Here is a 14771-nt window from a genome sequence, read left to right on the forward strand (position 1 = left end):
AAAGCAAAATCAGACTATGTCTACAAATCCTTGCACTTTCATCACAATGGCTATTTTAACTGAAACATAATGTGAGCACGATGAATTTAATACCCGCTCGTTTAGGTTATCAAAAGGATCCCACTAATCTTTTCAAATGCTAAGTTATTTTTAATGATCTCACAGGAATGCTTCTCTTCATTATTTTATATATTCAATTCATAATTAACACTATAGAAATTACTAGAAGTAAGCCTTACGTGGCATGATGCCCTGGTCCACCAGCTGTTCTCGTGTCCGTCTCTGTTGCAGCCTCAGCTGAAGTACTGACAAAAGAAAACATTCATTCCTGTGTAAGCACGGTCTCCTCATAAAGTGCAAAACCTCCATTCCAACAACACCAAGTACTGCAATCTTAGAAATACTTTTTGCTGGGTATTCAGACGTGACAGTAACCCCCCCAAGAGCCATCCTAGGAACAGCTGCTGTTAGAACAGTTCCCTGGGACTACTTCCATCCCCACTTTCACTGGAGTTTGCTGCTTCTCAATCTCATCTGATGCCAGGACTGTATTTCCCACGTGCATCCATTTTTCCTATCAGCCAGGCCTCAGGAGGAGTGTTGTGCTTACATCAAGAAAACAGTGAGGTAAAAAGAGTTCATTTAAACCATAAACTGGAGCCCCTAATGACTACAGAGCCCTACTGTGTGTCCTAAGCCAATCTTACATGACTGCACTGTGCTGAAATAGAAATGATGTTTGCAGAGCATTTTAGAAGCTCACTTTTGTGTCTTGTTGATTGTTTCTTCTTAAGGGTTTTTTTTTGTATGAAGCCTGATTGTACATTTAAATAAACCTTGCTGAAAACACAAGAAACTGAGATAAGTGGGATTTTATTTGCCTTATTTAAAAAAAACAAAAAAGTGTTACAATCAGGAATACACCTCATTCTCTCTGAACATCAGAATATGTTGTTTTTTTTTGGTTGAGATATGTGTTACTATAATTATTTAAAGGACAAAATAATCAAATACTGTCAAATGTGGAAAGACCATTTATAAAGCTCCAGAGATAACTTCTTACATTTCATTATATTTAATAAAAAGTTTCTTATTGTTCCTATGTGAATAACCAATGTGACATATACTAAATACTACACCAGAAACCACAAAACCTGGGGGAAGATGCAGACATAAAAGTTTTATACTTTCAAAGATTGTGGCTTTCTGTTGCAAGGGGGAAATAAAAGAGGAAAGAAAGAGTTCTTTCTTCTGGTCCTCCACTCCCCTTGTTTCTGTATCAATTCGTCATAGTGCTTCATTATCTCTGACACATATAGCCACTACCCCAAAGTGAAATTTCATCTTCTGAACAAGGGACAGTCAAGAGACAAAATATATTAAAGGTTTAATATTTACATGCTGAAACTTAGACTTGAGAGGTTATTACGGGTGTATGATTATGGTATGCTGTTCCTATTGTATTTCACAAGGAAACATAACAAGCTAATACATTGTCCAAAACATCAAAATGAATTAATTTCTAAAAAATTAAGCTAAGGACAAAGTTCATTGTTTCCAGAATTTAAAAGGAACCAGCTTATTTCCTGTTCTGCAGTACAGGAAGGATATTGCTCTGGCTAAAGCATTAAGACCGGGAATAGCAAGTCCTGAAAACAAGGACATTATTTTCTTGTCTCACACAAACATTGAGAGTTCAAATACAAACATTTCAGGACTGTGGCACAGCAGATCTGTTCAGACTTCACAATATTGTGACACAAGAAACAAAGAGGACAGAGATGTGAGAATGATAAAGAACAACACTAAAATGTAAACTGATGAAAAGTCATTTAAAAGGTATTGAGTTCCTCTGGAAACTTGAAAATACTTGCTTTAAGTAGGGCATTGTATTTTGCAATTAATCTTGACTGTGAGAAGTCAACAGAAGAATAACTTTATGATAGTTTGTTTTTGTGTTCCTTAATTTCCTGTGGCTCCAGGTAAACCAAGACCTCTTCTTAAGGTATCTCTCACCAATAGGTGCAAACTTGTACTGCCTGGAATCCTGCATCAGTTTTAGTGTGCATTAAAAAAAATTATTTCAAGCACACGGTATAATGTTGTGATGTTAAGCTTTTAACCCTGGGGTACATCACAAGTCCAAGGCATGGAGAAACTCACTGACTGCAATGGTGTTTACAGGAAAGTTGAAAAACTCTGATATGTTCTTGGTTTGGGGCTCCTTGATTACAATTAATAAGTTAAGAAAGCTCAGAGTCAGCCTTAAAACTGTATGTTCAATCCTTCTAAAAAAAACTTAAAATAAATTTTACCCATCCAAATGATATGAAAGACAATTTATAAACAGGATGGCAAGACTACTGTATTCCAATGTTTTTAGTCCTGAGTAGATTAAAATTTGTCTTTCTTCTGTTCTTTGCTTAAACTATGCTTTCTTTTACATCACTAGGAGACTGTGACAAGGCTAGAAAATCATGTCCTGCTCTGGGAAGGAATCTCATCTGTGCTAACAGCTCTATTTGGTCCAAATTCACACTACACTTAAATTTGGCTTTCTTGGAACACTAAGCAAATGACAGATGTGCATTCCAAATCTTTACCTAGTTACAGGTCAGTTTAAAACACATGCCTCTTTATTTCAGGCCCAAGGTCTTCAAGCAAAATGATCTGTTCCAACCTCAGTGATGTTCACAGTAGAACTGATATAGGCCAGACAAAGTAAATAAACCGGAATTAGTATTTCTTTTTCAGTCCCATCACCTGAAACACAGTGGGTCAACAAGTGAATGCTGGCAATATCACAGCAAGTGCAGGAATGTTAATACTGCCATGATTCATATACCAACATATCATAGGCAGGTAATATATTAAGAAATAACACATTTATGGTGATATCCCAGATTTCTAATATGTTTTTATTCAGACTTTCTTTTTCACTAAGCTTTCTTATAAAGCTCATTGTATGTGTAGCTGGTTCAGCTGTAACTACCTGAGCATTGCTAGGGTTGTGCTTTCAATATTAGTAATCACAAGTGGGAAAGAGCATTATTATTGAATATATTATACTGAACATTATTTCTAAACATAAATGATGGTAAGCCCTGCTGTGTAGTTTAGGAATGTATCTATGATTTGTGGCTTCAATTATGGTGAGATATTTGACTTAAGCTTTGTAGAAAGACTTAAAACTGAGCCATATCCTAAACAATGCACATTGTAACAAGAGAATATGCAGTGGACTAGAGCAAAAGGGAGAGAACAGTAAGAATGTACCTGCACATAAACTTTATGTGCTCACGTGTGAAGCTTTAGCATTTTTTAAGAAAAACATGTAACAAACCATTCTTGTCTCTCATAACATTACTTGTCTGCCCATCATCTCTTCATCTACACTGGGCATTACAAAGCAGTAAGATAGGATTTTGAAGTTGTCCCATCTGTATCTGGACAAGTCATAAGAACAGTGAGAAAATGAGATATAGAAGATACAGAACATGTAGTTATTCACTCACTAAATAAATACCATGAACTTATGTATTACATAATAAGGAAAGGACAGCCAGTAGCACGACTAGTAAGAAAGCACTACAAGGGAGAATGGTAAAGAAGAGATGACTCATAGTTAGAAAGATAATAACTGAAGAGTTTGACTTGAACAGAGCAAGGAGGTTAAACAGAAACCAAGCTGGATGAAAACCAGATGTTTGCTTTTGCAATCAGCTCCAAAACTAAGGTTGAAAAAGTGTTTTATATCTACACTTTTAAAAAAGATAAATATTGAACAGTTGAATGCATTATTAAAGAAAATAAAATTTTCAAATAGAAAGCAACTGTGAATAAAAACACTAAATGATTTATTTTTTAAACTTGGAAAGCTAAAAAGGTTTTGCCATTTCCAAGTAAATCCAACAGGAAAAAAAGCCAATATTGACAGCTCTATGTAACAGATATAAAGAATCTAGAGAATCTAAAATACTTTCAGCCCCTACAGTGTCACAAAGTAAAAAGCAGAGCTGTTTCTAATGAAGAAAGAATAATGCCTGTGAGTCTGTAAGTATGATTTCACATAGAGCACACCTGGGATACAGGTGAGGCTGTCAGATCAGGTGGTCACACTACAGTCAGGAGTGACCCTTCCATTGTCTGCAGTTACAGACAGATGTGTATCTTTATACTGGAGGGGAACCTGCAGTGGGTATGGAGGAACAGAACAGGAATAAGGTCTGTGAAAAGCTCAGAGAGAAATGGGGACTCACAAGAAGCAGCTCAAAGAACAGCCAGCCCGACAGGAGGATGGGAGCCATGGAAACTAAATCACACGTTTTCAATAAGGAAAATATAATGAAATTATCTTCAGACACAAGGATGAGCCATCTGAGAATTGCACTTATGGCAAAGAATTGCTCATTTATTTCTGTTGCTCTATTTCTTAGAGAAACTATCTAGAATAGAATGCAGGTTGGTTTGAATCTAATGTAATTAAAGCTAATACAGACTTTGCTTATCATATGTATGAAAATCCATAGAGCAAGAGATTTCTAGAAGAATCAGTAACACACAAAGTGGTAAATCTAGTAAAGCTGGATGAGATAAGAGGACACAGCCTAAAAAAAAATAAATCAAAAAACCCAAATCAAAAAGTTAAAAAAAAAATTGAAGCACTACCCAAATAAAACACATATATTAGATATATCTAGATAGGTAGATAGGTAGATAGATAGGTAGATAGATAGGTAGATAGATAGGTAGATAGGTAGATAGATAGATAGATAGATAGATAGATAGATAGATAACTTGTTCTAGTGTGTATCAGGGTTTGGATTTGTTTTCCTTCTTTTGTTTTTCCCCCCTCCCCTTTATTTTAAAAGACCATTTACAGACAAGCCATCATGGAATTTGGGGAAGGGAGAATTCGAAAGACAGGAGGTGGAGGTATTACAAAGCCAAGTTCCCCTTGGAATGGTATTCACTCAAATATTGTGTTTTACAGATGGTTCTTATCAGAGTAAATCCATTCAGCTTGTTGCCATATAGTTTACCTTTCACTCTTACACTTCTAAAATCAGGCATTTACCTATATAAAATCTAAAATCATAAGTGATCTCCAAAATGAAGACACAAAATTAACAAATATTTAGATATGTTGATAAATGATTAATGTTGTAAATAGTGTTCTTCCAATTTAAAGTACATGTGCAGAAGGGCAATGTTAACACCACTGAGCAAATGTAGTTGCTAAAGGACAGTACAAATATTTTGCACTTCACATTATCTGGCAGGAGTCCTCCTTCACACTACTGCAACTCTAAAAATTGTCTGTGAACCGCTTCTGAATAAAAGCCATGCAAAGAGAGGTCAGTCAAATTCTGGCTTTGACTGAGGGAGAAGGGAGAGTATTCTTTTTTGTTTTCAACTAAGCATACAATTTTAACACTTGAACACCAGGTGGAGAGATTTCAAAATTTCCATGTGTTTTCTCAAGTCAATAAAATGATCATTAAAGCTTGGATATCTTATTTAATTCTCACTGACAAAACAAAACAGCATAATCCCTCCACACAGTAAGAACATCTGGTTATCTGACTCTCAGAGTCAGCAGAAGTCTTGTGACTGCACTGGAGGTAGAGTTTTTTGCCAGCACAAAAGCTGAGTGCCAGAGGCTGGTGCTCCCACTCTTCCAGCTCCTTCCAGTGCTAGCACACCAGGGAATCAACACTTCTCTGAGCCAGGGAATGGAGATGATGGTGCAGAAAGGGGAGCTCATCTGTTAACCAGTGCACTTGGCTAGGCGGAAGTGTATTTCTGTAAAGCAGTAACTTTTATAAAGCCAATGCCCTCTTCTCACACTGGGAGTCCTGCTCAGGTTCACACACACTGTGCCCCAAAGGGGCAGAGACTGAGGATAACCAGAACCAGCAGCTCCTCAATCTCCTGATGAAGCACTCCAAGGGGGTGAGAGCAGAAGTGCCACAAACAGGCACTTGAGGAGACACAGCACGTTCTGTATCAACCTTGGAAAGGCAGCAAACAGAGCAGTCTGGGCACATCTTACTGCTGGGAGTGGCAGGAGTGAAATAAAGTGTATTATTAAATCACCTACAACAAACAGCTTTTATCAGAGCTGAGCAAGTGATTCCTGTTACGAATCTGTAATGTGTATCCTATAGAAAGTAGTACTACATAATTACAAGCACTGGAATGTAAAGATGCCAAAAATAAATTGATAGTTGTCCTGCAGGAACAATGTTATCTACATTGATTGACAAGCTTTCACCACTGCTTCTTGCCTTGAAAAAAAACAGAACAATACTGTGCACAGTTCCAGCACTAATAATTCCACATCTAACATAGTTCATTACATAGCCTATTAGTTTAAGATCAAATTTTAATCTTTTTATAGAAGATACTATGAAACAGCAAATAGTTGTTGCCATTTCCCAATTACACAGCTGAAACAAACACTTCACCATGGACAAGGGGTCCAGCAGACACCACACAGTTCTCTCAAATGGCAGCAAGAAGAGAAACAACACATCGAGATTTTTTTTAGTGTTCTGTATGTAATCATCTCATTATTCTCTCGAAGTTAAAATCCAATGGCTATTACCTATTTAAACCCTTAAAACTGCAAGTAAAAATGAGAAAATGTAATGTCCAACATTCCTGCATACCCCCTTGGAAATTTCCAAGAGTGGCAGAAACTCCAGAGCAGGCTGCTAGGCTGGCTGCCATGGAAACAGACAGTGCTGGAAACACGGCAGTTTCCTTTAAATGAAAAGCTGTTACACTGAAAACCTCCATTTCTCTCTGCCAGCTGCCAACAGCTTTTCTGCAGCCGGTGCCCCTTGAAGGCTGAGGCCGAAGCACAGAGGGCAGAGGCTGCGGCGGCACCGGGCGCTGCGGATGGGCCCAGAACTGCCCCCGGGCCCCGGGGCTGGAGCAGCTGTACCTTAACTGCAGTGTGTCACCAGCACGGGGCAGTGAACTCCAGAGCAGAGAATTCCATCAGGCACAGGTGAACTCTGGAGTGAGCCGAGCATCAGTTGTGTCCTGGAATTGTGGCCCAGCCTCACAGGGCAGCAGCTAGAACTGCAGAACCTGAGCACCGAGTGCTCTCTGTGCACCCTGCATTGTTACCCTGCGCCCCAAACCCCAGCTGCTCACATCCAGAAGTTCGTATTTTCTAAACACCGTAACTTGATGCTAGGTTAATCCTCCAGAGATAGGTTTTGCTTTCTCCTGAGCTGAGATTGTTTCTCCCTCAACTCTATGATGAGGTATTGTACTCTATTTATTAAAAGATGGTTCATTTTTCCCACTAGTATTTGTTCTGCGAATAAAAAAATAAAAATCAATAGAAAGTGTACTTAGTAAGTAAAATAAAGAGTGAGTGATATGCAAGGTACATAATTCAGGAAAGTTACGGAATATGGTAGTTTGCACATTCCACCAGCATAAAGTCAGAAATTTGCTAATAAATATAATGTTCACTTCATTTTTATGGCATGTCAGAGAAAGAGAGGAGGGAAAACCATGAAAATAGCTACCTTTAATTTGTTGGAAATTATTCTATGTAAGTTGTACAGAATTTTAAATATAAAATGCATTTAAAATTGTGGTACTCATTCCCCATCAACCTGAAGATGGTAATACAGCATGTTAAATACTCTCACTTTTTAAACAAAAGTAATTCATCACCAACTCATCTTGTAAAAAATATCAGACATCATCTAATCATGGGTAAATGCCTTCAAAACTTCCATGTATGCCAGGATATAATTTTAAAAAGGAACTGTTTTACTTAGTTTAACTTGGTTTTGTTAAAAAAAGCACCTCAGTTGTTATATAATTTTAATGTCCTTTTTTCCATTGTTGTATAAGCAATTTTTCTGCTAAGAGTATTTCCAAAATAATTAAGAAAAGTTGAAGCAGCTCTTTTCCATATTCATTTTAAGCAATTATTCAGTCATACTTCCATTTCAGCTTAGAAATGTACTGTTTAAGTATAAAGTATGTGAGAGGAGACTACTGAGGGCCATTTCAAATAATCTCTCCAGAATTCTGGAGGGAAGCCCTGCAGGACCTCCAAATCTCTTAAGTGGTACCACTGTGATTTAAAGCTTTTGTCTGTAGCCAGCGCTGATGCTCAGGTAAGTGCTTCCAGCAGTAACAGCATCCATTGAAAGCAGAAAATGAAAACTTACATGACAAAGAGAGCTGCATGTAAACTCAACATTTCAAACAAACATATGAACTATATCATTAGCTGAGAGGCTTAAATGACTAGGATATAGGACCTGTATTGTATCCTATTGCTATGGAACATGTTGCTTAGAAACAAGCCAGAACATACACAAGCCTCCAAACAAATTAGTGGGGTGTCTGCTGGGATGAATATATACATATATATATATATGGATATGCAAAAAGTAAAATCTATACTTTTCGTGATTCTGTTTACATCTTTAAAATGAGAAAAATCATTACCATCTTGGGTGAGAAGTCTCAATAATCTAAAGCTTCTATTTCCATTTTCTGTAAAATTGCATAACTTAAGTATATTAACAATAACATTTTCTAAATCTGCAAGAATTACTCTGCTTAGTGCAGACCTCTGATTTTCTAAAAAAATAATCTGCATTTCCTCAAATACTACTATTAGCCAAAAAGTGTACTGGCAAGGGACTCATGAAATTTGAGTTTAAATTCTACATCTATTACAACTTCCTATGCAATAATTTGGAATGTATTACATTGAATGATGACAGATGATTTCCAGCTAAGCCCCCTCCATTGTCCATGCTATTCCTAGGCACAGCAAACAAAATGCACACCCAAACAGATTCTCCAACTCAGGAGACCACGCATTAATTCAAAACAGAGGAAGGTGGATTTTGTCACTGAGCTGCCTGAGTGCAAACGGAGATGTGAGCAAAGGTACTGAGTCAACTCTTCTACAGACGGCTCCAGACTGCAGATGCTCAGTGGGTGAGTCCAGCTGATCACAGGGATCGGGAAGTTGCTGCATTAAGGAGGACCCTGCACTAGAGGCTGAGGCTCACACATGTTGCGTTGGATGTGACAGAAGAGTCTCCCAGCAGAGCAGCAAAGCACACGGTGGTTTCAGAGTGTGGTTTCATAACTCAATATGACCTAACACAGAATTACCGACGAAAAGCCAATGGTCTGTGCCTCCCTCAAAGCCCAGCTGCTTCTGCTGCTTTCACTCTGGCAGAGATGCTCCCTGTCAGGTCTGCACTCTGGCCTGGCAGCACCATTAAATAAATGCTCTTCAGCAATACCTGGTCACTGATCCCACTCACTGTGGACTGTGTAACTCCTAATGCCAACATGAGACAGAGGCTGGCAGTAAGCAGGGTAGGGCAGGATGGGAATACACCTGGCTCTTGGCAGCAGCAGTCTTAATCCTAACCTTTTATAAAAACTTCACAAAATCTTATAGTTGTCACAGCCTTTTTGAAAGCTCTTGGTTAGCCACTCTCATCTTCTAATTGTATAGAGATTACATACAAAATCAAATTAGTACATTGTAGTCTTGGTTAATTGAAGTAGTTAAGTATGTGTTTATTATGAAGGTATTACAATATATTTATTATTCATTGAAGTGCTACACTGAAGAAGAAAATTCTGTGGAGTAAGTGCTGATTAACAACACACAACTATCCCACTGACATGGTGGTTATGGTAGAGTTTAGCACAGACCCAAAGGATCAATACACGGAATTTACAGGGCTTCCTTTATTAACAAAGGAATAACACTTTTTTTGCCAGTATTTTTCTCATTATCTATGTCTCAAGAAACATACCTGATGGACTACCACTGATAAGAGGTCATAAAAACACCTCTAAACACCGGACAACATGACTCAGAGCTTTTTCTTTATAAAAAACCTCAACAAACCAAGAGCAGAATCTTTATCATGCCAGGGCAGGAGAGCAGAAGAGGTCAAGAGTATCAATACTCAACATACTAGCAATAGCAGGAAGTCTGTTGAATAAACAGTTCTCATGCAACATGGATTTGATTGCAAGGGATGAGGGGAAGAAATCCTTCCTGACTACACCTGGTAATCTGTTACTCAAGCAGCACAAAGACAATTCCAGTGCACACCTGAGAAATCCACTCATTCCACCCTGTATCCTGTTTCCAGCACTCGTCAAGTCTCTAGTTCCCCAGAAACCAGTAAATTTAAAATGCAAAACAAATCCCGGAAAGAAATTATGTTTCAAGGTGGAAACAAAATTTCCTTCCTGGCTAGTTTTTTTATTTAGCATAGCCTGTAGGCAAATGGTAACTTTGAAACTCAGATTATCATATGAACAAATATGGGGCAAACAAACTGGGATCCAACCTCCTTTTAAATCCCACCTATGCACCAGACTGATCTGCTTCACCAATTTAACACTGTATCTTCAAGAGTTCTGCATGGTCATACAGCTCATCAATCTTTATATTGAAACAATTTAGGGTATAAAACAAGATTTCCTCAGCTCTCTCCAGTGCTGTCAGAAGCCTTTCAATCTGCAGTCCAGATATTTTCCCAGTTCCTAATACATGCACTGTTTGATGACATTGAATCTTAGTAACTGTATGCACATTTAAGGTCTTTCACTTGAATTTTCCCAATGTTTTGGTTGCTTACTTGATAGTGCTACAAGATGCTGCAGGAGGTACAGTCAATGGCACAGGAATTTCTGAAAAAGCTATTTAGTTAGCACTCTGTGGTTTACCTCAGAGAAAGAAAATATCTTTGTTCCTTGCTCATACAAAAGGTAATTTTGATCAGACAGATAAAACTAAGAATTGTTTTCACAAAAAAGGCAACATGCAACAATAGTATCTGAGCTGTTTACAAGAAAGTAGGGTAACTACAAGGATTTCCTCCCATGCTACAGGATGCTATAATGTGTATCAATAGCCTAAGCAAAGAACAAAATTCAGCTTTGCAATCTAAACTCTAAACTGCTAATGTCCTTAATATTAATTTGCTGAAGACAGTGTTAGGGTTTTTGTTTCCACCAAAAATTTCTTTCCATATAAAGAAATACTAACTAAAAAAAGAATTGCACCTCACAGCTCTCTTAAGGTACTCATTGCTGAAATAAGCACTGTACTATCTCAGGATTTTTAGATTTATCAAACCTGTGCAAAATATCTCCAACAGTAGCATAAGAAACAAAGGCACCTTTTGAATTACTGGATTTCTACATACTTCCTCTGAGTTTGCTAATACAATTACATTTTTAATTTTTGCAGGTTTTACAAATCATATATCATGTTTTTAAGTACTTTTGTGTCCTAATGAAGAAACGTTTGAGAATTCACATGGCAAAACCAGCCACATTGTTTTAAGGAGAAAGAAAAGAGGGGAAAAGAGGAGAGCAAAAAAAAAGAAAGACAGAATCGCATAAGTTAATTTAGAAGATACTGTTTTGTAAAATAAGTTGTCTTTACAATTTATGTTTTTAACAAAGTAAAATCTGTTACCTGTAGTATTATTTAAACAGGATTAAACTAACAACTGCAACTGAATTTTTAAAAATCTATGAAATATCTAAACTACGTATTTCATAACATTATAAACTGGAAACATGAAGCTCGGTTTTAGTATCTCCAGACATAAATCAAGCAGATTTGGAGTGTTTTCAATAATTTATTCTATATACTACAAGAAAGAAAATGTTTGTTTTTCTAAGCTTTAGAAGGAGGAAAGGCTGGAAGAGGAGATCTTGTAATCAATCAGCTTCTCAAGACGAGGTTCATTATTTTATTCATTACATCGCCAAACTTGTGAGAGATAAAAGGATAAGCAATATTCACTGGGGAAAGTGAAAATGGAGAACAGGTACTAAAACACAGAAAAGGAAGCAAAGATAGTGATTATGGAAAATAATTATATCTTCTTTTATGCACTGAATAATTTAAGCTCTAAAATATTCATGAATTTAGACTGGCAGAGTGTCCCATAATTGCAGGGTTTCTGCTACTCTGACAGACCATCATTACTGTAATGTACATTCTTTCATCCACTTTATCCATAACTGACATGCTTGAGGAGGCCTGAAGATAATCATTACTGTGATTACTCATTAGCCCACCTACACTACCCACCGTGCTGGGTTTTGCCATGTTTTTCTGCCCTTTATTTCTTGGTAGCTTACCCCAGATAGGTTCTGTTTCCTACAGCACTGCCCACTCCTCTGACCCTCTGAACCTCCTCACTCCCTTCCCTCGCTGCTGTTCCCGGAGCCTCAGCAGCAGCAGGGCTTGAACCTGGCCTCTTCCGAGTTGTGAGACAAAAACCCTCTGAGCATGAGGCCACTGCTGGCCCTTTCTTTTAGTCACTGTCTCCCAGTCAGTACTTTCCTGTCACAAAGGAAACAGAGCCGTTCTGCTCTCAGCCTCTGCCATATGCAGCAACACTCAACCTCTTATTACCTTTCTAATCAACAACAGACCTTTGGTATCAGTATGTTGCATAAAAATCAGTGTTTTCTCTGACTTAAAGCAAAGTAATGGGGTTTTTAAACTAACCTGTCAGGTACTGAATTTAATACTGGATAGGGGTTATCTTTTTGCCATTTTAAACATTATTAAGGTCCAAATTTATAAAACAAATGAACAAAACCCTCAAACAAACCCAGCATTTAAATTCTGAGAAAGGCAGGATTTCATGTAGAACTCTTGCCACCACACCAAGGGAGAAATCTCCAAATCTCCAGACAATCCAGAGATACTGGTGGAAAAACCAAGGCAGAGTTCTGTAAAAGGAAAAGCAGGAATTTTGTCTACTACAAATACAGTTTGTGTCCTATTGATTAAGAAGCTGGAGTTGAGCCCAGAGCTGCAAGAGCCTGGTGTGTTAACTCCTACCAGTGTCAGGCTGCTCTGGGCAGGGCTGGCAGCCGACCTCCAGGTCTCTTCCTTCTCCTCCTTCACCCAGGCCAGCTGGAAGAATACTGCCCACCACAGTAAGACAATTTCCCTGTCTCAGCAGTGTTATTGCCTCAACCTAATAAAGATTACTTTAAATGAATTGCCTATAGTTCTATTTGTCAGCTTTAAATGAAGTTGCAAATATTCTCTGACGATTGCTGTTTTAGAAACTAATGCCTGTGCATTTTATCAGTTTAATGCCAGTCGAAATACAATCATGTAAAAAGATGTAATGTGGTTTGAAAAGCACATGTCTCAAAACCAGAATCAAATCTAATTTAACATATGAGGGGAGAAGGGAATTCCAAAGAAAGAAAAGAGCTGAGAAAAAGCTGTTGAAAATGAGGTAGCAATATGTCTAATATTAAAGGTTTGTGAGGTTTTATTTTGACATGCCATGTTTAATGATGTTTATTCCATTATATTTATTTCAGTAGTGACATTTTGAAGTACTTTGTGCAATATTTACAGGGCAATTTCAGAGTCCTTCATTAATTCAGCAGTAAATGATACTTTGAAGACTACTTCATCGCTCATTTTTTTTCATACTACAATTCCTATCAAGTTATCATCATTATTTTACTAGTCTCAGGTAAAATTTAAATTCAGTTTTTAGAGGTTTATGTTTTGGGTTTTTTTTCAGAGGGAAAACCATACCTTATTTAATGTATAAAAACTCTTCCTGACCTACAGCAGTACATCAGACATGCTGGTGAATTGAAAGTGCCCAGGACTTATGCATTCTCCGTCCCCCATGCAGCAAGTGACTGACCTTCCTTGAGACTTTTCTGGCTGTTCACCTCAAGGCATTCCTTCTCCTTCAGTGGCTTAAGATCTCCTGCAGGTAAGATCTCGGAAAAGCCCTGCTGCTGCTTCTTGGAGCTATCGATCATGGTGGGAATCCTTTAGAATGGCAACATCCAGCACCGAAAAAACGCAGGCCGAAATGGGCAGCGGTGCAGCGCGGTCCGCACGGGGCCCGGCGCGGAGTCCTAAGGCAGCAGCCCCGGCGCCTCCGCACCGCCCATGGCGCTGCCCCTCGCCTCGGCTCAGCCCGGTCCGGCCCGGCGCGGTTCGGTTCAGCCGGCTCGGCTCGGCTCAGCCCGGCCCAGGCTCGGCTCGGCCCGACTCGGCTCGGCTCAGCCCGGCTCAGGCTCGGCTCGGTCCGCCCTCGGCTCGGCTCGGCCCAGGCTCGGCTCGGCCCGGCTCAGCCCGGCCCGCTGTGCCCGCTCCGAGCCCGCAGCGCGCTCCCACGGCGGGCACCGAGCATGTGAAGCACAACTCGCAATCCCCGCCTCTCTGCCCAGCCAGACACTCCCCCTGTGCCTTTAGCTACGCTGGCTTCCTCTGCACATTGGTGTTTCAGTATGCAGCTCGGTGGTCAATCATCTGACAAAGAATGAGTCAAGCGGTTAAAAATAAATCCAGCAGTTGCTGGAGCAGCATTCGCTGATACCTAAGACAAACGGCTGCTGAGGGCTCTCTCCCTTTCCCCCCTTCCTTCTCCCTGCCCCCACTCCTCGGAACACTGCTGCAGGCAGCAGAAATACTTCATCTTTGCCTGACCGGCACATTCATTACTCATTAAGTTTCACCAGTAAACAAAGCTGAACAGTGGCATTTGAAAAAGTTATGTTAAAGAACCTTCCCAGCCACCCACACCCTAGGTCTGGTTCCAGAGACATTTATCTAGCAGAGGTAACTGGAAAAAACAGTGATGATTTCCATGCCTTTCCCTGCAGTATGAGAGACTCGGTTCCTTGTTGTAAATATCTAAGCCCCGAGTATTTTCCTTTTCGCATTAGTTACA

General features: G+C 39.1%; 1 protein-coding gene across 5 annotated transcripts in view; it reads right to left on the reverse strand.

The window, feature by feature from the left end:
* The window catches only part of MRTFB (myocardin related transcription factor B), a 68120-nt gene that overhangs the window by 26723 nt on the left and 26626 nt on the right, over window positions 1–14771 (reverse strand). For 4 of the 5 annotated variants that reach the window (XM_014252651.2, XM_005522896.3, XM_088063923.1 and 1 more), the window contains one exon: window positions 240–305. In XM_014252651.2, coding sequence (XP_014108126.1) covers window positions 240–305 — 66 coding nt within the window. Of the gene's footprint in view, window positions 1–239; window positions 306–13733; window positions 14036–14771 lie in introns of those variants that run through there. The other variant, XM_014252650.2, reaches the window with a different exon arrangement.

Source organism: Pseudopodoces humilis, chromosome 18 (assembly GCF_049639895.1).
Source record: "Pseudopodoces humilis isolate 2021_Gansu_Grassland_sample_001 chromosome 18, ASM4963989v1, whole genome shotgun sequence".
NCBI lineage: Eukaryota > Metazoa > Chordata > Aves > Passeriformes > Paridae > Pseudopodoces > Pseudopodoces humilis.